This window comes from Cyprinus carpio, chromosome A23 (assembly GCF_018340385.1).
Source record: "Cyprinus carpio isolate SPL01 chromosome A23, ASM1834038v1, whole genome shotgun sequence".
NCBI lineage: Eukaryota > Metazoa > Chordata > Actinopteri > Cypriniformes > Cyprinidae > Cyprinus > Cyprinus carpio.
In genome coordinates this window covers 18,162,081-18,185,691 of record NC_056594.1, presented here as the reverse complement: position 1 = coordinate 18,185,691, position 23,611 = coordinate 18,162,081, and the positions used below count along the sequence as shown (strand labels likewise).

The 23,611-nt window shown below is 36.4% G+C and overlaps 2 protein-coding genes across 4 annotated transcripts in view; one reads left to right on the top strand and one right to left on the bottom strand.

Annotated features, from left to right (window-relative positions):
• The first annotated feature begins 473 nt into the window (after positions 1-473).
• On the top strand, positions 474-17,137 carry LOC109110236 (calcium-binding and coiled-coil domain-containing protein 1-like). Its single transcript, XM_042713545.1, has 15 exons — positions 474-754; positions 2,318-2,470; positions 2,550-2,652; positions 4,124-4,326; positions 6,039-6,251; positions 6,442-6,590; positions 8,466-8,535; positions 8,625-8,780; positions 9,455-9,709; positions 9,794-9,919; positions 10,655-10,750; positions 11,956-12,043; positions 13,084-13,337; positions 14,532-14,623; positions 15,257-17,137. The coding sequence occupies exons 2-15, from the start codon at positions 2,339-2,341 to the stop codon at positions 15,282-15,284; spliced, it is 1,965 nt and encodes a 654-aa protein (XP_042569479.1). The 5' UTR covers positions 474-754; positions 2,318-2,338; the 3' UTR covers positions 15,285-17,137.
• Positions 17,138-21,479: 4,342 nt separating this feature from the next.
• Positions 21,480-23,611, bottom strand: part of LOC109110237 (retinoic acid receptor gamma-A-like) — a 54,733-nt gene continuing 52,601 nt past the window's right edge. For all 3 annotated transcript variants that reach the window (XM_042713547.1, XM_042713548.1, XM_042713549.1), the window contains one exon: positions 21,480-23,579. In XM_042713547.1, the coding sequence (XP_042569481.1) occupies positions 23,224-23,579 (356 nt within the window). In that variant the 3' untranslated portion in view covers positions 21,480-23,223. The remainder of the gene's footprint in view (positions 23,580-23,611) is intronic.

The window sequence follows — 23,611 nt, the reverse complement described above, 5'->3', positions numbered from 1 at the left end:
AAACCCATAAGTGAGCTGATAGCTCGAGCATTTAAAGTTTACCTACTTTAAGGTTACTTCAAGCTTAAGGAGCTAATTAGCAATCAATCAACAGCAATACAAAAAGAACATCCTGCAAGTGTTGACTTCATGCAATGCATTTGTATTAACACACATATAAGACAGAGTTGCATTTTTACTCCTATAAATAGCATTTTCAGTCGCGACATAATTGAATGAATCACTGCATTGTTATTTTGGACGGCTCGAGAGACCGATTCGCGGAAGTGAGTCAGACTTTCCATCACATTAGCGTGGCTTTGCTCCATGCGTTCTTATGCCACCTATCGCATTGGCCATCAGTCTATTGATATACAGATTTAACCAATAGAAACCAAGTCGATGAATCCGATGAGAAATATGAACCAATCAAAGCTATAGAATACACATAGAACATATATTCGATAGCAGTACCGTTACCATGACGTCTAACTTCTCACGCGTCGTCATTACAGATGGGGATTTTAGTTTTTTTGAGTATCTGAACCATGATTCAGAACCAGTAATGGAACTTCATTTCCCATAATGCAGCGAGACCTCCAAAGCACCCATGCTTCTGTTTTTGTTATTGTTGTGAGAGGTTCGTGGCACAGCTCAACTCGGCGAATGTGTCGGTGTAAATTACACTTGTCATCAATCTCATATATGTTTTCTCCTATATGACCGAACATCGTTTTTCAAGAGGATATCCTTCTCGTTTTCTAAGCTAAATCGGGTGAGTTTTGTTATACGACGGATGCGGTTTTTTCCAGAATAGAAAAGAGAGAGAGATAGAGAGAGAGAGAGAAACTGCTGCATGTTCAGTAGCACGCAGCTGCTGTAAAGACAAAGCATGCCATGTTTATAACATCCAATCTATTTTGAGGCGGTCCCAGGGAATGTGTATCGACTACAACAGTGTTATAATGTTGTCATGTCCTTTGTTTCTTTTTTGAATTGCTGTAACAAAGTGTTAAATCTGCTTATGCATTGTTTTTTTCTTGTTTCTTGCGACGCTCTACCGAGTAACTTTAGATTGTTTCTAACTTTGGGCCTCACTTGCAATAGCCCTCCATGATTGTTTGCAAAGCAAAAATGGTAGTTTTATTTCGCAAGTCAGCAAAACAAACAAACAAGATAATAAACTATTATACTAATTATAAAACTATTGTAACTATTAATTTGTATTATGTCTCAACAATCATGTGTCACTTATTTAAGTACATTAAATTAGTGCATTAGTGTATTTTTGTTTTTTAGGTCAGTTTTTAACTCATTTCACCACAGTTTAAACGATTCAAATCATGATGAATCAAATTATCCTTGATCTTTTGAGATAAAAGAGCTTGATACTGAGCATTAAAATTAAGCTGCAAGTTTCTGACATCAGACAGATGACATAAGAAAACGTCCTTGGCCTGGGGAGTCTAAATATTGTGTGTGTAGTTTATTATGAAGTGCTAATGATGGACCCACCTGTCATTGCATGTAATCCATACAGTTCACAAAGCCAGTCACAGCATTTGTGGTGCCCAACAACCTGTCACTAAGAGGTGATGTGTGTCTGACTAAGAAAGTCTGCACTCAACATCAGTCATTCACAGGAACTCGGCATCTATTTTCCTCTTCACTTGCGCAATACATTCACCTCTCCTCTACTGTCCTTAGTAAGCCTCGATAATAATGTCCATACAACTTTGTTTTCACAGCGATGCCATAGAAGAACCTTTTGGCTTTCCCAAAGAACCTTTCAGTGTCCAGTTCTTAAAGAACCATTTTTAAAACCATTTGTTAAAGAACATTTTAAAAATCTAAAGATTTTTTTTCCACCATAAAGCTCCTTATGAGGAATGTAAAGGTTCCATGGATGTTAAAGGTTGTAAATAAAAAACAAAAACCTTTAGATATATTGTGTAGATATAGCATATTCAAGATATTTAGATATATTGTGTAGATTATAAAATATAAAATATATATATATATATATTATTTCTTTTGATCCCAGGTATGCATTTCTAGAGTGTAAATGGAATGCTTATAAACATTTTCTAAACATCAGGATTTAATGTAAAATTAATCTAGAATATATTGTATTTTGTTTTTCTTTTTGTTTTTTAACCATTTTTTATCAACTTTGTTGCAGTTCGATGGTCTTTTTTTTTTAAATACTAATATTTCACTTAATCGCTCATATAATGATGCCATAAAACTACATGTATAATAATTAAAGAATGAAAAAAAAATGTTCTCTGAAGTAGTTTTAGATGGCATGTCAATAACCATTTTAATATTTACCCAGGTGCATCACTATTCTGTTGCTATGGAGAAGACATTGGGGGTGGAGTTTCGAAATGTTGGAAGTTGCTACTTTCCTCAGAGCAGAGTGGACTGCCACTACACCATCAACCCACAGCACACATGGGCCAGTAATGACTGGATTGGACTGTTTAAGGTTAGAGATAGAGCCAGACTTCAGCTTTGTTGTAGCTCTTTTGCTAAATTAAAGCTGATCTGTTTCCTTTTATCCTCAGGTTGGCTGGACATCAGTCAAGGACTACCATACATTTGTGTGGGCAGTAGCTCCATCCAACTACAAAGAGAGGACCTCTGTCAACTGCTGTGTTCATTTCCAAGGTCTCTGAAGCAGTGATTTTGGATGTTCAAGCCCTCTTGAAAGTCAGCTGAGGGACCCAATACAGTATGAATAAAGAATAGAGTGCTTTAGGGACATTAAAGGAGCTCATTACAGTTTCTTGCATTGATTCATGCAACTGCTGGTCTCATTCACTGAGGTGCATTCATTACATTAGCCAACGTTCATCCTCAGATGGCCTGTAAGGGAGATAAAATGCCACAAAGGAATTCGCCTGTAGTTAGTTATTAGTAGGGATGGGCAGGATGCTCCCAAATTACCCTAGATTGACTTGTTTCTCTGCACATTTTTGTATAGAGTTGGCGATGCTTTAAAAAGAACAAATTCAGAGATGCAATTTATTTGAAAAGGTTTTACCATACTGCGCTATAGCATGCAGTACTATAAACACAGTGAAGTACTGTAAAACCCTGCAACAGCCTTTAAATTGTTGTGTGTGAACATGTCTAATTTTCTAATTATTCAGGGCATCCTTATAGCCAAATATTCAACTAATCTTTGAGACAAGCTAATGGCCAGCAGATTTTTGAAAAGCACATCGGTAGTAATTAAGTCTACAGAGAGTGGACTCTATGTCCTTTTAAAGAAACATTAATTACGGTTCAAAAGTTTGGGGTCAGTAACTTTTTGTTGTTTGTTTGTTTTTGAAAGAAGTCTCTTATACTCACCAAGCCTGCATTTATTTGATCCAAAATACAGTAAAACCAGTAATATTGTGAAATATTATTGCAACTTAAAGTAACTTTTATCTTTTAATATATTTAACATTTTTATTTTCTTTCTGCAAAGGCAAAGCTGAATTTTCAGCAGCCATTGCAGTCTTCAGTGTCACATGATCCTTCAAAAAAATCATTGTAATACACTGATTTACTGCTCAAGAAACATTTCTGATCATCAGTCTTTTACTATTTTTGTAGAAACAATTATTTATTTAATGATAATTTTTTTAATGATTATTCCATAAATAGCAGCATTTATTTGGAATCAAAATCTTCAGTAAAATCATAAATGTCTTAACGGTCTTTTCATCGATTTAGTGTGTTCTGCTGAGTAAATCAAATTTCATCATTTTATAAAAAATTCAGTCTTAACACAAAAATCTTACTGACCCTAAATCTTTGAATGGTTGTGTAAATCAGTTTTTGCAAGTGTGTGTGTCTGTGAAAGTGTTGTCTGGGCTGAGATTTGCACAGTGCAGAATGGCAGCATTGTAATTTGTGGTGAGTAATGGCGATGGAGAAACCACATGAGGTCATTAGCAGTGCCCCAGGCTTCAAGTGGTTTCATAGGAAATCTCCAAACTTCACTCAATAAGAATAACCAGACATGAAATATTCAAATACACTTAACCTGTATTCAAAACCACAGCCCACACAATACAGTTGTCTAGTTTATAGTTTTGTTGGCCTGTATTTGGCCTTTCACAGCTTCCCTCTTCTCTCTCCTCTTCAGCTTCTTACCTACCAGGGCCTAGTGCTCAACAGTACCAGTTTGTGTATGTGGATGGAAGAGAAGAGGTTTGTTCTCGCAGCATTGCCTTCACATTCTCAGCCCCGAAGCCTCTAGAGGAGCTGGTGACTCTGGAGGAGGAGGGTCAGGGGGATGAAGTGGGCGAGGACATGTTGCTGGTCATTCCCAGAGCCCAGCTGCTGCAGGTCAGATGAGCTTAAGGAGACAGTAATTCAGTCTATCATTTCACACAAATGAGACAAAATAAGACAATGCCGGGTCCAGGTGACAGTTGCCTAGGGTGGCAGCATTTTCCGCAGATGCATGAGCCGCTGCTTCCACTCACATCTATCACAGGCATACATTAATGGTAGTTAATGATTTGTGTTACTTTATCAGAGTCGCTTCCTGTGTTTTACTTGTCCACACGTTTTTGTCTTTTCCCATTAATAGTTCTGTACAGTACATGTCAAGGTCATTACATCACATAAAAATGTTCTACAAGTTTACTTCACTAAACTAACTTCATTGTAATAAAAATATAAATGTACACTACTAGTAGAAAGTTTGGGATCAGTATGATTTGTAATGTTTATTAAAGAAGTCTCTTATGCTTATCAAGGCTGCATTTATTTGATGAAAAATACAGAAAAAAAACATTAATCTTGTAAAATGTTATTACAATATAAAATAATGGTTTCTATTTTTATATCCTTTAGAATATAATTTATTTCGGTGATGCAAAGCTGAATTTCCATCAGCCATACTCCAGTATAAAGTGTCACATGATTCTTAAGAAATCATTCTAATATGCTGATTTATTATTAGAATGATCAATGTTGGCAACAGTTGTGCTGCCAAATATTTGTTTGGAAACTGGAATACTTTTTTTCAGGATTCTTTGATGAATAACAAGTTAAAAAGAACAGCATTTATTCAAAATATATATATTTTCTAACAATATAAATCTTTGCTATCACTTCTTAATTTAACACATCCTTGCTGAAAAAAGGTTTAATTTCTTACAAAAAAAGAAAGAATAAAAATGTACTGACCCCAAACTTTTGAACTGTAGTGGATATTGTTAGAAAAGCTTTATATTTATATTTAGAAAAAAAAAATTATTCATCAAAGAATCCTGAAAAAAGTATCACGGGTTCCAAAAAAATATTGAAGTTTGTATTCATCAAAGAATCAGTTATTTTGTTTTATTTTTTATTATTTTATTTAAATATATATTATATATCAGGATTTTAGTTAGTTAAATCAGAATGATTTCTGAAGGATCATTTGACGTTTTAAAAAACGTTATTTTACATCATAATATTATTTCACAATATTACATTTTTTCCTGTATTTTTGATCAAATAAATGCAGCCTTGATGAGCATAAGAAACTCTGTTTGTGCAAGTAAGGGTAAAAGTGTACTGATATTTGAATCCACAGAAAGCTGCAGACCTCAGACAGAGAGTCTCCATTTAACATTGCCACAATGTGTGTTTGGTGTGTGGTTTAAAAATCAAATGAACAACTTTAGATGCCAGATAGTCTGTGTTGAGCTTTTCAACCAAGTCAGCATTGTTACAGTCTCATATCTCTTTCTTTTTAATTGATTGACTGCAGAGGTAATGTCATTTTAAGCATTTGTAAGAAAAACAAACATTTAATATAATTACTTATATTATATAATAATATGCTATTAATGAATACTTAAGTATTTAATGAATTACTTGATCTGCCACAATAATGTCATGTTTTCACAGCAAATATTGTTATATGTAATTCATTTGATTAATCACCACATAGGGTGATTAATTAAACTTTCTAATCGATTGACAGACCTCATTTAAAACCGGATCTCCATCATAAGTATTTTTTTATTAACATCTCTGTCTTTCTATGTCGTTTTCTCTAACAGAGTCGTCTGCAGGAGTGTTTGAAGGAGCGTGCTGAGCTGCTCCAGGCTCTGGAAGTAGCAGACCAGAATATGGAGAGGGAGAAAGGCAGGAGAGAAAGAGACAGAAGCTCCTGGGAGCAGAGCCGCAAGGAGCTGGAAAGGAAGATCGGCGAGCTGAAGGAGGAAGTGAGAGAATATAGGGAGAAAGTAGAGGAGATGAAGAAGAAGCAGAAGGTAGTGTAAACACTCATTCCATCAGCCTGTGTGGTCAGCCCCGGGTCACAGTTGTGTGTATATTTTGTCTCTACTGTGTTTACTGTGGTGTATATGTTCACACACACTGACGGAAAGCTAACTGCTAAACCATTTTTAGTGAAACGCTTTAGTGTAAGCACCTCACTACCATCACACCTCTCTCTTTTAGGAAGTTGAGGATCTAGGTGAAGCCCTGACAGAGGAGAAGAGAGCCCTGCTGGCTCAAAAAGAAGCTAATGAGCAGCGAATCAGAGAGCTAGAGGAGGACATTAAAGTACTGACCCAGAGAGGCCTGGAGAGAGAGACTGACCTAGAAAGGTGAGAGGCTTTGTGTCTTCTAGTCTTTGAATGATCTGCTTTGTTACAGTCATGTAGGATTGGGTTTTAATTCAGATTTTTTATTTGATTCCTATTATTTTGGGAAGTATTTTAGTTATAATGAACATTTTGATTTACATATGAAAGAAACTGTGAAAGAGACTGGGCAAAGGTTTAGACTAATTCAAACCATTTAGATTTAGTGCATAAGAGACATTCATTTTGTTAATCAGGCTACAATGGCAGCTACAAAAGCAGTGGTTATTGTTATTGATTAGTGATGCACTGAAATTCCAAAAATAGTTCTGAAAGGCCAAAACTGTTGACTGAAACATCACTTCTCTGATGACTCTGGTGTCAGTGTCTGTTTCATACACAAAACATAGATGTCAGCCAAGTGTGCCGCACTAGTCCTCAAAAGTGAAGCCATCGAGTTTCGATCACCCTCAGGTGGCTAGTCCCAGTATAGGTCATAAACCCCGCCCTCTCCATGTAATCTAATGGGATGTGGGACAAAACTAAATAATTAAATTTCACTTTAAATATTTTGTTTTCAAACATGGTTTATGTCATTTGATGTAGATTTTATCATGGCGATGTAAGTAAGGGTGTTTGGTTTTAGTTAGTTATGTGATGCTATAAAAAAGGGAGTGTGACATCATGACAGGTGATTGACAGCTGAGACTGACAGCTTCTCTGAGCGAACTGAGGCACCAACGGACTTTTTCGGGGATCTTCAGGAAGAGATTGGAGTTGTATTTACCTTATTTTAACACAAGCCTCATATGAAAAATCATCAGACAAAAATTGGACCAGTCAGGCTAATTTAAAAAAGGGTCAGGGTCGTGTGTTTGCGATCAGCTCTGCGGGAGTGTGGGTGGGATGCGTCTCCACTTCACTCTCTACTGCGCAGACTCCGGTCCCGAGTTCGCTACTGTGCAGACTCTGGTCCCAAATCAGCGCAATATGGCCGCGCCCTATTGGGACAATTGTGGCTTCACTTTTCTTCAATGAAAGTGGATGAAGGTGTGTCGTCCAACTTTTTTACAGTCTATTATGTTAGCTGTGTGAACGCACCTTGCTGTGAGCAAAAATGATGCTAGTGTAATAAAATGTAACATTTTTTTGGCTAAAACATGGAGAAGTGGCTTGTTGCCAAAGAATTTTACTTTTGGTTCATTTTGGAATTTAAATGGTTCATCACCTATGAAGAAGACCACCTGAACAGTCTACTGAGTTTAATTACCAAAACTTTATGTTTGGTTTCAGATCTTGATTAAATGAAAACTACAATTTTGATGCTTTGGTAAAAATAAATAAATATATTTAATGCATTACTTTTTTTGATTCGCTAAAAATAACCCATAAGAGCTCATAAGAGTTACATGTTTGTGATTCAGACTACATTGGTTGTTTTGCACGTTTGTTTACAGCTACTATTAGCATGTCTCCAGTGTCCACTTGTCATCCAGTTTTCTCAAGATGTTCTCTTAATTTAATGACTACACACTGTACATCACTTTAACAAGAGGCCTAAAAAAGCTTCACGCATATACTGCATAATTGTCACCGCATGTTGATGACTTAAGCGTTAAATTTTTTAAAAAAAAAGCGTAAAGCATTTTTTAAGCTCTACCTATTCTGAAATTTAAAATCATTGTTTTTCTGCAGTACATGTCCTACTATGTTCTCTGGGGCACATCAGGACATGACAGGGTTTCATATAGTGTGGCCATATGCATCCTTGAGTACATCCATATGTTATTGGAGTAGTTGGACCCCTTCTAGAGCTCAGTTTGGCACTGTCAGCAGTGTCTTATTGTCTCTATGAGCCACATAGTTGCATTGGTTCTCTGGTGTGTTGTATCTGTGTAGGATGAGGGAACGGGCCAAGAAAGCAGCAGCTCAAAAGAAGGAAGATGAGGATGAACACAAGAACCAGAAGGTTTGTTAGCTAATACCTATGCATTAATACACAAGTATAAATACAGGTACATGGTCATAATGGTGTCATTGTTTTGTGTATGATACTAGTTAAAGATGGATCAAACAGAGAAGGAGCTGCACAGTCTGTCAGCAGAGTTCCAGAGTCTGAGAAGCTCGCTGGCCCAGAGAGATACACACGCCCTTCAGCTCCGAGACACCATCACCACCCTCACACACAAACTCAACAGCGCACACAGGAAGGAGGTAACACTCCAGCAGTTTTCACACCCGAGCTTTCACCTTGGATGTCTAACGGGGCGTACACAGGATGTAGTGTCTCAGAACAAAGACTTGACACCATTTATCTGTGAACTGCATTTTACTTATAAGGGGGTCAAGGTTTGACAGGTTAGCATGGTCCAGACAGCCCTTGCTGGTAAATGTTGTAACTACACTATATGGAGGTAAAAAGCATGTATTTCTGCTTTGACAGCCATTCAACTGTAGCCATGTATTCTGAAAAAAATCTATATATTTTAGGCGATCAACATATTAATATTTAATTATATTGAATCTTTATTGTCACATGATCCTTCAAAAAACATTCTAATATAGATAGAAACGTAGCTAATGTAAGAAGTAATTGCTGTCAGTTTTAGTCATTTTAATGCATCCTTGTTGAATACAGGTATTAATTAGCATTAGTGTTTTGCTAGTGATTTCATTTTTATTAAATATCGTCAGCTGTATGTAACTTCTTCTAAAAGGTTCATCGTTGTAAATGCAGATGTGACACATTTGAACAATGTCGATATAGTCCAGCAAATTAAAAAAATGGATCCAGATGGATGCTACAAGTCATGCAAGTCCTCTTAACTGTCTCTGGACTGACAGCATCTTTTGAGCATGAGATGATTATGTCTGTCATTGTTGAGCAGGCAGCCAATGAAGTGGCTTTGAGTGAACTCCGGAGTGTTCAAGAGCGTCTGAACATGAGTGAACGCGGTGTGGAGACTCTGAGGGGGGAGCTGAGAGACATGGTCGCTCAGAGGGACACCGCACATGCCGAGCTTCATCAGGCCCGTCTGCAGGCCGCACAGCTCACACTTCAGCTGGCAGATGCCAGTTTGACTCTGAGAGAGGGCAGGGCTAACTGGGCACAGGAGAAAGAGACCCTGCAGCAGAATGCAGAGGTATGTGTTGTAAAAAATTATTTTTATAAACACAAAGGCAACTTTGAGACTGTTGTTCTTTGAAGTAATTGCATGAATTGACAGATGGACAAAGTGCGTTTGGAACGTCTAAATGATGAGATTCAGCAGAAGGAGGAGATGCTGCAAGAGGCAAGGATGGAGAGAGAGAAAGCAGTGGTGGAGCTGGGACGAGAGAAAGACTGCAATCGGGTAAATACAAAAACTCTTTTAAAATCAAAGCAAGAAAGATTCTTCCTATATTTTTTAAATGATAAAAATACGGAAATAATTTTATATACATATATATATATATATATATATACAAAAACTTTTAAAATCAAAGCAAAAAAGATTCTTCTATATTTTTAAAATGATAAAAATACATTTTATATAATATATATATATATATATATATATATATATATATATATATATATATAAAATATTTTGAAATGACAAAAAATAATACAGCTGTAATTAGACAATACCAAACCAGGTAAACGTCATGATTACTGATGACATTTTTGTTGCAAAAGCTAACATGCTAATGAACAATCTTTATTTAATAATTCCAAATATTAATTTAATTAACAAATTAGTTTTAAACAATGGCATGTAGCCCAATCTCAAGTAAACAGTTTCAAGTTTTTCAAGTAACCAAGTAAACAGTCAGTAATAAAACAGAAATTAATGAAGAGCAGTGGTTTTCTTGTCAATATGTTTTTAGTCCTGTCTGTTTTAACAGCGCACTTTGTAGGAGTTAACATGATCAGTATCACATATTTGCTTACATTTGTTTAGTGACCTAAAATGACCTAGACCATTTACATGTTTATATAATGTAAATTAAGGAATGAATTACATTTGCAATGTAATCTAAATATTTAAAGACATGTACTGTTATGGTTTCTGGTACTTTTGTGGAATTTGTGTTTGTGTGGTCAGGTTCAGCTAAGCGAGACTCGCCGTGAGCTTCAGGAGCTGAAGGCCAGTCTCAGGGTGGCTCAGAAAGAAAAGGAGCAGCTGCAGACAGAAATACAGGCAAGACCTCTGCAGTTCTCACAAAACTCTCAAGTGCTTAGTTCTGTCTTATTCTTATTAAAGCTATCTCAAAAGTTCTCACAGCTCATCCAACAAGTTTACAAAGTTTCTTGATTAACAACCATCTCATTCACTTGAGCCTGAAGGCATAGCAGAAACATGCTGTTGTACCAGTCTTAAACACCAGATGCAAGCTGTCTCTATGTTTTGCTCTCTGAATATCTGACAGTGCTGGGCTTCTGGTTTAAAGCAATTTTCCACATAGTAAATACACTTACATTGGAACCCGAGCAGCCGAGCGGGCTGAGGGATTTAAATGCAGAAATCTGACACTTGTATTTTTGTTAGTCTTTGCATGAGTTCTTAAGTAAAGAAATATTACGTCAGCTATATTCTTTTAATTATCTTTTCTAGGTGGAGGAACATCTGGTTAGTATGTTACCTAAGTAAAGCGGTGAATGGAGTTTGCAGAACATAAACAAAAAGAGTTTGGTCATGCATATGCAGTTATGTGGCACCTTTATGGTATCCTTGACATTTTAGGCAGTTTAGAAATCCTGGCCAGGACATATCCGGGAAAAAGTGGATGTATGGTTACCCTATATTATTAGATTGAATATTACTTAGAATATTTAAGCTACTTTAAGGTATGATTTTAAACCTAAAACAAAGGTTTAGGGTAGGTACAAAAAATATATGTTTAAGAATTGAAAGGTGTTCATCATTTTCTTTAAAGCTGTACTGAGAAAATAGAAAATGAGAGAAAAAAGGAAACTGCAGTGCAAATGGATGTAACAATGAACTAACAAAAAACAACTTTGCAAATAAATATCTGCATATACTTAAGATGAGTGCACTCAGAAATGCATGATCTAGGACATCTGGTAATCATAGATGTGTATTTGTCCCGATGACACTAAAAACAGAAATAACAGTTCATCCAATGCTGGTAAGTCTTCTTGAAAATATTTAGTTATTCAGTAACCACACAACACTGGTCATGCTGTATTTTGTTCACATTGGTATCGGGCAATAACAATAAAAACCCTTAAAATTAGTATTTCATGCAACCCTAACAAGCAAAGTACCAACTATTTACTGAAATCTGACCTGTTAAGACTCCCATTATTTATGGAGAGGATGACGGACAGTATGGTATTTTAAACATTACAGTGTAACATTATTTTTAACTGTTTGTTGTGCAGGAAGTGATGGAGTACAGCCGTCAGCTGGAGAGAAGGCTGGAGGTGCTGAGTGATTCTAAATGGAGTGAGACGGTGCTGCTGCAGAGCAGTGAGTCACTGTGCTTTCTTTAATTCTGTACAAACATCACTACACAAAGACACTATTGTGGGTCTGTCTCTTTTCTTTATTGCCCTCCCACAACAATACCACAGAACTCCAGGCGGCAGACAGCCACATCATAAAATGCCACACACCACTGCGTTATACGGCCCTGCACAATGACAAGACTTCACCACCGTACAACACAGCACACCAACCACACCTTCTGCACACACAACTCTGCCATACTACACAACATCGGAATAAATCATTGCTTTATTATAGACACATTAACTTTTACCTCAGAGTGCTCACACCTGACATATTTTGGGCAAAAATGAAAGGTTTTCCCACAATGGCAAATGGCAAGCTGCAATATGATTTGTTTGCGTTACAAAATTTTTAGGAGTAAAGATGAACAACTTTTTGGCCAGTATAACTTTCAAAGTTTAGGCAGACTTTATTAATGGTTTTGGTAAAAATGTGATGTGAAGGGTGTGAAAAGAGTTTTACAAAAATTTTTTTTTTGTGAAAAAGAGGAAAATTACACTAAGTAGTAGGACTACAAAATAAATGCTATTTATGTCAAGTCAAAATAAATGAAAAATATATATGAAAGGTGTTCTTTTGTGTGTGTGGTGTGTGGATTTAGTTGATTTTAGTTTACAAAAAAATATAAATTTTTTTTTTTTTTTATTATTATTAAAATATGGCTTTTTCATTAAATAAAAATAGTCTCTTTACTTCTGCAACCGGCTGCAACACACTCTTTGTACTGCACTTTGTGATGTTGTAAACTTTGCCGAATATTTAAGCAAAACTTATCTTTTAGTTAAAATTAATGTGCTCGAATTGGATTGCACTCTGTCTGTTTGACATGCATGCACATGCACTGCTGCTCCTTCAGTGAAATGTTACGCATACCCGCTTACTGTCAGGATGAGCTTTTTTGCAAAATGGAAACTCTCACGTGACACAACCATAAGATACAAGTTTTGCGCTCTAATTGGACAGCCATAGAAAAGCTCATCTGCTATTCCTGGTTTCAGGTGGTGCAGAAAGCCCACTGCTTTCTGATTCTGAGGATGAGAACCCAGAGGCTTTGCAGGCTGCACACTCTTCTGGTCCTCTGAACCACTATAGTCTGTGTGAGCAGCCCCAGGCTGACCTGCTGCTCCCGGCCACCCCTCCACCTTCTCCCAGACACCCCTCGGGCATGGACGTGGTGGTCATCAGCCAACCTGCACCCCTCTCATCTCCACATCAGCCCAGTGCTCACACACATGCTCACAGCTCTGAGTCGGTGAGGGTTTGCTATTATCAAGTTCCAAATTTCCCAAAATTATAAATGATATTTGTGGCTACATGGAAAATATTTAGGGAAAAATTGCCACACAGGTTGGTTATTTACATTTACATTTATGCATTTGGCAGACACATTATTCCAGAGAGACTTGTATTGCATTGAAGGTAACCATTTTATTGATTTTTGCCTTCCCTGGGCATCAAACCCATAATTTTTTCCATCATCCAAACAATAATCAACTCTGAATATCAAATTTAAGTAAAATTTCTATTCAATGCTATTTTTTTCTTTTTTTTTTCTTTTAGTATTTATTGATCCTTTTTCGTTTCAATTACAGTTTCTGGATATTATTTACATACCTTACCTATAGGCTAATGTTATTCATGATTAAGTAGTATCGTTTTTAATGGAAATGTATTTTACTGTTGTGTGAGGCAAAAGAAGTTCGAATGAAGGATAAATTGAAATTCACAGCATTTAATAAACAAGTTCTGCTCGCGTATTTGAAGGTTTCTATTGGATCATTTAGTGTAAACATCATATTATGTGACTACACATTACTTCGAACTACTAGCTACGTCCTACCTTATGAACAACTGGTGCAACCGAATAATGTATAAATTTAGTTACAAACTAGCTAGAAGTTACTAAGCCTCTAGTGTGGACTTAATGTTCTAATTTACATAAGGTCTTATGAATGGCTGGTGCAACTCTACCCTGGTACAAACTCCGGCCAGTTGTTCATTTTGATTTATTGTATGTTTTAAGCTGTTATAATATCTCTCTGCTGGAGTTTTAGGATTCAAATTTAATGATTTAACATGCACATTAAACAAAATAAATCTCAACAGAGAATAAAAATAAACCTATCATCCAATTATAATAATACAGAATACTGCAGAATAATATTTCAGGCTCAGTGTGTTGGAGTTCACAAAGATGCATCAAGCCAGATGGCAATTTTATCTAAATTGTTGGCAAGGTTTTTTTTGGAACTGACTAATAAAAAAACCTGTAGCGTTCAGGTAAAAAAAAAACATCAGAATGATATCAGATAATATTTCAAACTCAGTGTGAAGTAGTTCACTCACTGCACTATGCAGTTTTAAAAACCTGGTTGTGCTCGTTCTTCAGACTTGTGGTGAATAAGCCTTTTATTCATGTGCATGTGATTGCATGTGTGTTTTACAGGAGGAAGAGTACGAGGCCGCTCTGTCAGGAAGGCACAGCTCTGGAGAGGAGACGGCTCTTCTCCTCCCTGACAACAGAGACACTACCCTCGGGTACAGCACGCACAAACACACATTCACTGTCTATAAACCCCATCGGTCACACTGTCGTTATCTGTGACCTGCAGACACAGGCTCTGATAGATTTTCACATATACTCTTACACAACCCACACAAGTAAATATGTCACTGTCGCAAAAAACATTCGGCCCTTCTCTCTCCCGAACACCTCGCTTTATATCTCCCTGTCACAGTCTGTCTCTTTTTCTGTCTTTGCACACTCGCACACACTAATGCAGGCCTTTATTTACGGTGACACTCCGAATATGGTGAGGAGATGGAAGTTTTGAATACCACCTCATAAAATTAGTGAGGGAGAAGAGAGCGAGAGAAAGGATGGGGGAGTTCTGTGAGGGGAGGACAAGGGGACAGATAAGTTGACAGGAAGCTGTAGCAATGATTTACTGAGAGGGTAGACAGCGCTCACCGGCCAATTTTCAGCATCATTAAAACCCTTTCTCCCTCACTTCTCTCCTTCACCCTCTTTCTTTCTCTTCCTTAACTCTACTCCGCCACCCCCTCCGTCAGTTTCCCTCTCTCTATCCATCTCTTTCACCCTCTGCCACCTATAAATGCACCATTTCTTCCCAAACTCATGTTTGTCCTGTTGTGTGTGTTGTCATGCAGAGATCTGGCAGAGACCCCCTTGTGGTGAGAAGCAGAACTGCAGGAACCAGGGGCCAGTGCAGCGTGGACTTCTTTGCACCAGTGCAACACATGTTACGAGTTTTGTATTTAGAAGCATTTGCGCTTTATATTATATTGACATGAGTATTTAAATATGCAATTTGCTTTACACTTTATATGCACTTAGAATATACATTAGCTATTAGACCTCTTTATGTCGCACACGGTTTTACAGTTACTTGCACGGACGTGTTATTTTACACATATCAACAGACAAGCAGAAGACATCTGTAATGATCAGATCGAGAGAAAGGTTGTATTTGAGGCAGAGGAAGTAAAGCGTGTTTCTATGTGTGTGTGTGTGGGGGTTGTTTTTTCACTCTTGATTTCACTCTTGTGTTCTGTCATTAGACTTGTACTGATATAATGATTATCATTAATGTGCATCAGCAATAATGTAAAGCACAATATCATAGAGATTCTTTCAGGTTTTAAATGTAAGATTTAGTTTGGGTGCTCTTGATTTTGTGGGTCTTGTGATAGAAGTGTTTTTTACTTTTTTTGTTTGAAGAAAGATTGTGTGAAGTTCACACATTAAATGATTGATTATGTGTAATGGGATACACCAGCGACTGATGTAAGAGTAAAGAGTGGCACTTTAGATTTTTTTTCAGGATGTTTACTCTCATCCATTATGAAGTTTAATTAGTCACTTTTATTGAATTCTTTAAATTAAATTCCTCTAAATGTATATTTGGTGCTTTATCTTAGTTTCATGCATTGTATTGAAACACTGTTTTACAAAAATTATGAAATTATTATCTGTGTGCAAAATGTACTAAGACAGATTAACTACTTAATGTTCCTCTTGAGGTTGGAGATACATTAGACAGTTTTTGCAGTACTGCAAGAAGGACTTTTAATTTTAAAGCATGAATTGAACTGCTTTAAATTTTCCCTCACGAAATTCATGGAATCTCATGTTTAATTCAATTTAATGTGTGATGGCTTAATGGTGCGTCACGTGGATCATGTGGAGAACATTATTTGGCCATGTTTAAACTTTGCTGAAGCTCATTTCCTGAGGAAAAATTCATAATTTCAAGACACCATGATTACATTTTAATTACATTCACAGGGAGAATATTTTAATGCATATATTAAAAAGATAAATAATTAAGGGGGGGGGGGTATTATGAAAAGGTATCATACATTAAAAAGTACTATTTTTTTTTCTTTTCTGTTTTAATGTTTGAATTATTTTCCTGCTGGGCTCACTGTACTTGCAGAACTTTTATTTTCTTTGGTTGATTTGTTCTTGCTGTTTACTCTAGGGTCAAGTTTAAATAGCTCCTATATGTTATTTGCCTTTTATACAACATGTCATAATCTGTACTGACTTTAAAAGTGATGTAACCATTACACCTCACTGAAACAGGCTTTTGTGGTCACTCTGTATTCATCGGTCTACTGTATTTGTATTGTACGCTTGACCAGGTTTTACTATGATAGTTTAAAGCTGTATTCTAGATCGTCATCTTAGCATCAGGATGTCAGAGATTAAAAATGGTTCTCATTTTCATGAGATACACTTCACTTGAAAGATTCCTGTTACCCACTATACTACAGCCAGAAACCTGTTTATGGCAGGGAATACAGTATGTTAAGATTAGTCCCAAATAACGGTTGTCCATTTTCTTGAGATTGAATAATGTCTAAGAGATCGCAGGTCATTTCAGTGCAATACAATCAAATTATTGGATTTATTATTTGCTTTTTTTGTGCAGTTATTCCGTCTTTTACTTATCTAATTTGTTTTTAGGTTATGCCGTTCTGTTCAGGGTGCAGGATGGGTTTCATTAATAAAATAATGTAATGTTTGTTATGTGTCCATTGGCTCTTCTTAAATATTGGGTAATTTGTTACCATTAATTAATGCATTAGAAACATTAACAATTATTTTTTTACATCATTTATTACATATTATTCATATTGTTTATTGTTAAAGCGATAGTTCTCCCAAAAATAATAATTTGCATAAACGTTTAATGGAAGTCGATGGGGACCAAAAACTGTTTGGTTACCCACATTCTTCAAAATATATTCTTGTGTTCAGTACAGGAAGAAAATTCATACAAGTTTGGCACGACTGCAGGGTGAATAAATGGAGACAGAAAAGTTATTTCTGGGCGAACGATCCCTTTAATTCATGTTTGAATTGTCTAATTTATACAACTTGAAATGTTCAAATATACTTAACTAGCATATGCAGAAATTGACATAACACCTAGATTGGGGATGCACAGTACATCAGTACCATAGAGATTTTTGGTAGATTTTACATTTGTTTTTATTAATTTGTATCAGTCATTATCGTATATTTATTTGTTCATGCATTATTCATTCATTTGCATTATTATATATATATAGTATATATAATATATATATCGTATATGTATTTGTTCATGCATTATTCATTCATTTGCATTATATATATATATAATTTTTTAGTATTGTATAAAATTGTAATATTGACCGGTTGTTTTTATTTTTTACTCAACAATATCCAAACATTTTTGTAATAATTAGGTTTCTTTTTTTAAAAAAGGTCCTAAAGGTACATTAGATTATGGATTCACTTCGCTGGCTTTTGATTTACCTGTAAAGATACTTGGGTAGAATTGGACCATTGGCCTCCTGTTATCCTCTCTTGCTTTTTAACAACTTTTTGCTGACCTTCACCCCATTTTTTCCCTCTGTTGCTTTTCTTATACCACTCCCTCTCTAGCTCTCCCATGTTTTTTTTTTCTCCTCTCCACTCTCACTCCCCTAGCAGCATGACGGGGGCTAATTATAAAATCAATGGAGCCGGGCTGCTTGCTTTACGGCTGCCTCTAAAACCTTAACAGGGAAATCACTGTAGGATTGATGACTGCTTCACTCTTTATCTCTTTTAATTAGAAATGTAAAAGATATGAAGAGCCTGGGGCCACAGCACTGCACCCTGGCATTACAAAATTTTACCTGCTCTCCTTCTATCCCTCCCTCTTTCTCTTTCCTTTTCTGTATTTTCATGTCTTTTAGGAAGGCACTGCCCCGGTTTTCTGCAGAGGATATGTAATGTAAAATCTACTCTATATGTCTCTCTTCTTCTCCAAACACTTCCAGCCAGAGTCTTTTCTCTAACATTAGAAATGAAAAATATATTGTGGGTCATTTCACATTTTATATTTAAGTTGATTGAACGGCATTAAACCAGTTCAGCCTGTATGGTCTCCACTTGCTGGGCAAGATATTAGAGCCATTCTTTTCTTTTACATCCTAATACCTTATTTTGAGTTCATTTTTGTCTGAATGTTTTTTCCTCAAATTCATTCGCCATTATTTAAGTAATATTTCCTAAACTTTATTATTAACTTTCCTAAACGTTAATATTAACTTTATAATATTATTAATAATTCTACATGTTTGTGCTACAGCCAGACGACCCTAGTGATGTGCCAAAAATGAATACCTTAGCAACTACATAGCAACGTCCCCACTACCACTTCCAACCAAGGATGGTTTATGGCCCGGGTCACTGACTGCCTGGAGCCTCAAACTGAGAGAATCAAGGTACTGCAAACATTGACAGATGAACACTGATTAGAAGAATATTTCACCTAATCTGTTGCTTTTGGACAAAACACCAGTCAATAATTCACAATAATGCTTCATTCTCTGAAAAAGAACTGTATAGAACTGTTTTCACTTGAATCTGTGTTTGATCTGTGCATATTGCTCTTCCAATTCTGACAAGATTACTTTTTTCACTGAAGAAAGCAGTATTATAGATAGAGGCTTTGTATTTTAGCCAAAGTAGCGGTTTGAAGTTAAATGTCTTGATGGATTTGTTTCTTAAAAACACAGTTTTTCACTTGACAAGACAATTGATGGACTGCAGTCATTTGGATTACATGTGGCTTTTTGTGATGTTTTTATCAGCTGTTTGGACTCTCGTTCTGACGGCACCCATTCACTCCAGAGGATCCAATGGTGAGCTAGTAAAGTAATTTAAATTTCTTCAAATCTGTTCCGATGAAGAGACAAAGTCCTCTACATCTTGGATGGCCTGAGAGTGAATACATTTTAGCAGATTTTCATTTTTGGGTGAAAATAGTGTGTGACCGATTTCACAATGCATAATTTGAAAAAATGACATTTTATATGTCCCAGACACCTCTTCAACACAATTAAGATATTGCAGTATGATATTGATATTGTAGGCCTACATCAATTCAGTTTTTATCAGCCACTAGAAAAGTCACATTCACAAAATATACAGTTAGCTGCAAAAACATAAAGATGCTAAAGCTGTAATTATTTGTTTTCAAGCATAAAATGTTGTGATTTAAAGTCATAATTCTAAGAAATAAACTCACAGATTTCAAGTTGCAGTTGTGAAATATGAAAATGAGTTATCCGACTACATAAGAGAGACAAAAAGGGGCCACATGTGACCATTATTCATCTTCACAAACACCATAACATCATATTTTGCCAAGGCAAACATCACTCCACTCAAAAGAATCTTGTTCTTTTAGTTTTTGCATGTTTCATTAATAGCCATTTAAATGGCTTTAATCAGAAAAAATTAATATCTCTCCACAAGTGCCTCTTTTGTTGTTTTTGTAATTGGAACAATCATAGCCTAGACTTTGTTCTCACCTCTATTATTGCTCTTTTCTCCTTCGTTTAACTCTCCTTATTCTCAGCACTATGCACAGAACACCACAGGAAGTGGTGCGGGTTTGCCATGGAAAGACAAACATGTCCTGCCTCTTTAAATCCATCACCTCAGCCTTTCTGCCTTGTGTTCCCATGGCAACATCTCATTGGGATTGGATATATGGGGTCCTTGTAAACCAGTGTATAATGTATGGGCCTTGTTTTTCATCTTAGCCCTAGTTTATTGATCTTTTAAATGAAACTTAATTATAGTAATCTTTTAATTAAGTGTACCATACCCAGGTTTACTACGATACCCTTGAGCTATGAATAAATAGAATTATATTGTGAGCCCCTGTGTGCTCTTTACAAATAAAGTGGCCAAGTCTAAATCCATCAAGTACTGTGTCCGTCCATGAATTCAGAAAAGACATGAATAAATCCATATGAACTTGTCCTTTATGGGTACTGAGAATATGAAAACATGATAGAAAGGGTGTGGTCATCTTTATCATTCAGAAACACTTCAAAGATACATTTAGAAATTAATTTACCTGGTAATATGAAACATTATATATAATAGTAATAGTAATAATAATAATTAAACATCTCTTGATCTGGTAAAAAATACCTTTTTGTGTTATTTCAAAATTGACAATTTCATTTAACCAATTCAGAACCATTTAATACTATATTAAATACTTTTTAATGAACACAAATTTAATTATCTAAAAGATTAAATTAATTCTTCTTAATGAAACCAAATTTTCATCATAACCATCCGCCCATGCCGTCTCATGTTTGAGCCTTTAATGCTCCTGTATGAGTAATGCAGGGATGTTTCTTTGTCCTCAGATAATTACTGTATGACACATGCAGACAAATGAGGGCACACTGGCAGGATCCATTAGGTTTGGTCTCAGAAGTGTTTGTGTGTGGTTAGGTTTGATAAATTACATTTGTCGAGCCAGCAGGGTCATTAGAGCTAATCTGTGGCGCACTATTGCCCTCTACTGGATGAATTCTTTGCGGATTTAGATTTTTCACACCCGTTGTTTCATTGTGAATATTGCCAGCTAAAATTGTGTCATCATTTACTCACCCTCGTGTCGTTCAAGAAGAGTATGATTTTCTGTAGAACACTATATATATATATATATATATATATATATATATATATATTCAGTGATTGGATGGACACATATAATTAAATTGTAATGTATTTATACTTAATGGTGATATTTTGTAATGCCAATTGTAATTAAAAAGTTTGTATTACATGTAATACAGTACAACAAATATTTTATTATTTTAAATATGAATAATTATTTTGCTTTTGGGGATAAATATGACCTGGACCTGGTGAGATTCACACGTCAATGGCAGTGAAAGCCCATGTGTCTAACATAAAAGTGAGTCAATTATGACATTCGGATGAACAATTACTAAAGCGTATACTAAACAAAATAAAGTACATGTAGTAAGTAAATAAATAATTCAGAGAGAGAGAGAGAGATTCTCAAAAAAAAAAAAAAACTTTTATTGTGCCTCTTATTGTTTATATGGCTTTTTATATAACAGAATTTGTTGAACACGAACAAAGAACTGACAATACATTAGCCAAGTTTAGAGAACAAGAGAAATATGACGAAGAGTTAAAGTAATCTCAACATTCCGCTTGCTTTACGTGTGGCTGTGGTGCAACTCTGAAGGAGAAGAGGTCAGTATAACAGCTCACACACTCTCTGACAGCACCACAGTGATGACATTCATTTTACAAAGTACTACACTACAGCTTATTGAGTGCAGCCATCCTCACATTCAAAACACACACACACACACACACACACACACACACAGCTGAGTTCTGGTCATAGTCGTATTGCTTGACTGAGACTGATACCTTTTAATGTTCAGTGGCACACGGCCACCAAATTGCATACTGTGTGTTTTTGGCAATAAAATGAATTAGGCAAAATTGGAAAAAGAACTCTTATTTCTATAACGAAGATGAAAGTTCTGTAATGACTGTGTAAGATACGCCGATTTTTGTTTCAGTTCATGGGATTTCTAAAATTTAACACACATACATATTGCCTGTTTCTAGGCTGCCGCCAGACAGCAAGTGTTTGGTCCTTACAGAGATGCCCTGAGTCTGAATTTCATGATTTTCTTTTTTATAGCAAGAGATCTGAAAATATTTAGCATGTTTTTCAAGTGTGTGTGTGTTTGTGTGTTAGTACAGGTATGCGGTCCTGTATTTCATTGTGATATATGAGATTCAAAAAATTGTCCAGATGTATTTTTGTAGTAATCCTGAATAATTGTCTAGGCAGATGAGGTCAAATCCCACACAGTCTTTTAATTTGACTCGAGCGCTGCATAACTTCTGCCTGAGCACTCTGAATGAAACCGGTCCAGTATGACATCATATGCATGATGCAGAGACTTGAAGGTAATGGACATGTGGGTGTTTTCTGTTTGGAGCTGGGCTCCCTGACAGGAATTGAACCCTACAAGCTGCAAACTTTGGCACAGACACACCATTCAATTGGCAGCGAATCATATGACCAAATAAAAGCCGATACGTAATGGCATTCCCCTAAAAACACAGATCATTCAACAGGAGATACCCAGCCACTGAACTGATTATCAATGACATCTAATGGTGAGCCAAAGTGCCCGAGAACCCAACCAAGTAGCTGGATAAAGACTCAGCATAGGTCTGCCAGTTATAGCAATCCGATTATCTTTCTGTAAGTCTGCCCAGGAAAGCTATCCAAACAAAACATAACTAAGAAAACAGAATACAGGACAAAAAATATATAAAGGTATATATAGATATGTATGGGCTTATTCGTAAAATGTAAAGAGAACAAACTATCTCAAGGCTGAAAAGTCAAAATGATATTCAAAAGCATCAACAACGACATAAAAAGATTAGCATTTTCAGTTCTCATCCTGTATTTTCTTTTAAAAGACTTTTTTGAACCCGTTGAGAGTCAGCTGTTAATGGTTTATGTCCATTTGGCTTCTCCTTTTCAAAGCAAACAAACAAGTTTTATAAAAGCGGCAATTGTTTTATCTGGAAAGCCAGTTGTTTTGTCTTTTGCCTTCCCTCTCGTTCTGCGGGAGAGGTCCTGAGAAAGGCTTTTTTTACGTGAGTTTCCTCAAATCAACTCACTGATGTCTCTCATCGTTGACCGAGTGGCCTGAGTTAGGAGGGTCTGTACAGGTAAGGCTGGAAGAAGAAAGCTTCCTCACTGAGCTCTTCCTCCATGGCTCTTTCTGGACACATCCGCATTGGGTTCCTGGCCGCCCCAGGCCTCGCTGTCGCTGTCTGTACCCCTCTCCTCCTCTCCGTCATCGTCATCATCATACTCCTCCTCCGGTGAAGGCTCGCTGCCATTCTCTGTGACCCAGCTGTCGTCCTCGTCCTCCTGCTCTTTCTTCATAGTAAGCAGGGCGGGTGGAGGAGCGGGCTGTTCGAGCTCGGGCTTCTTCTCTGTGGACTCGGTCTGATCCTCGAAGGCCTCTGGGTTTTCCAGCATCTCTCGGATGAGAGGAGGCATGGGACCTGGGATCTCCATCTTGAGAGTTATGGCCCTTTCTGCTCCTGTTTCACACAAACAGTTCATTTCAGGATGG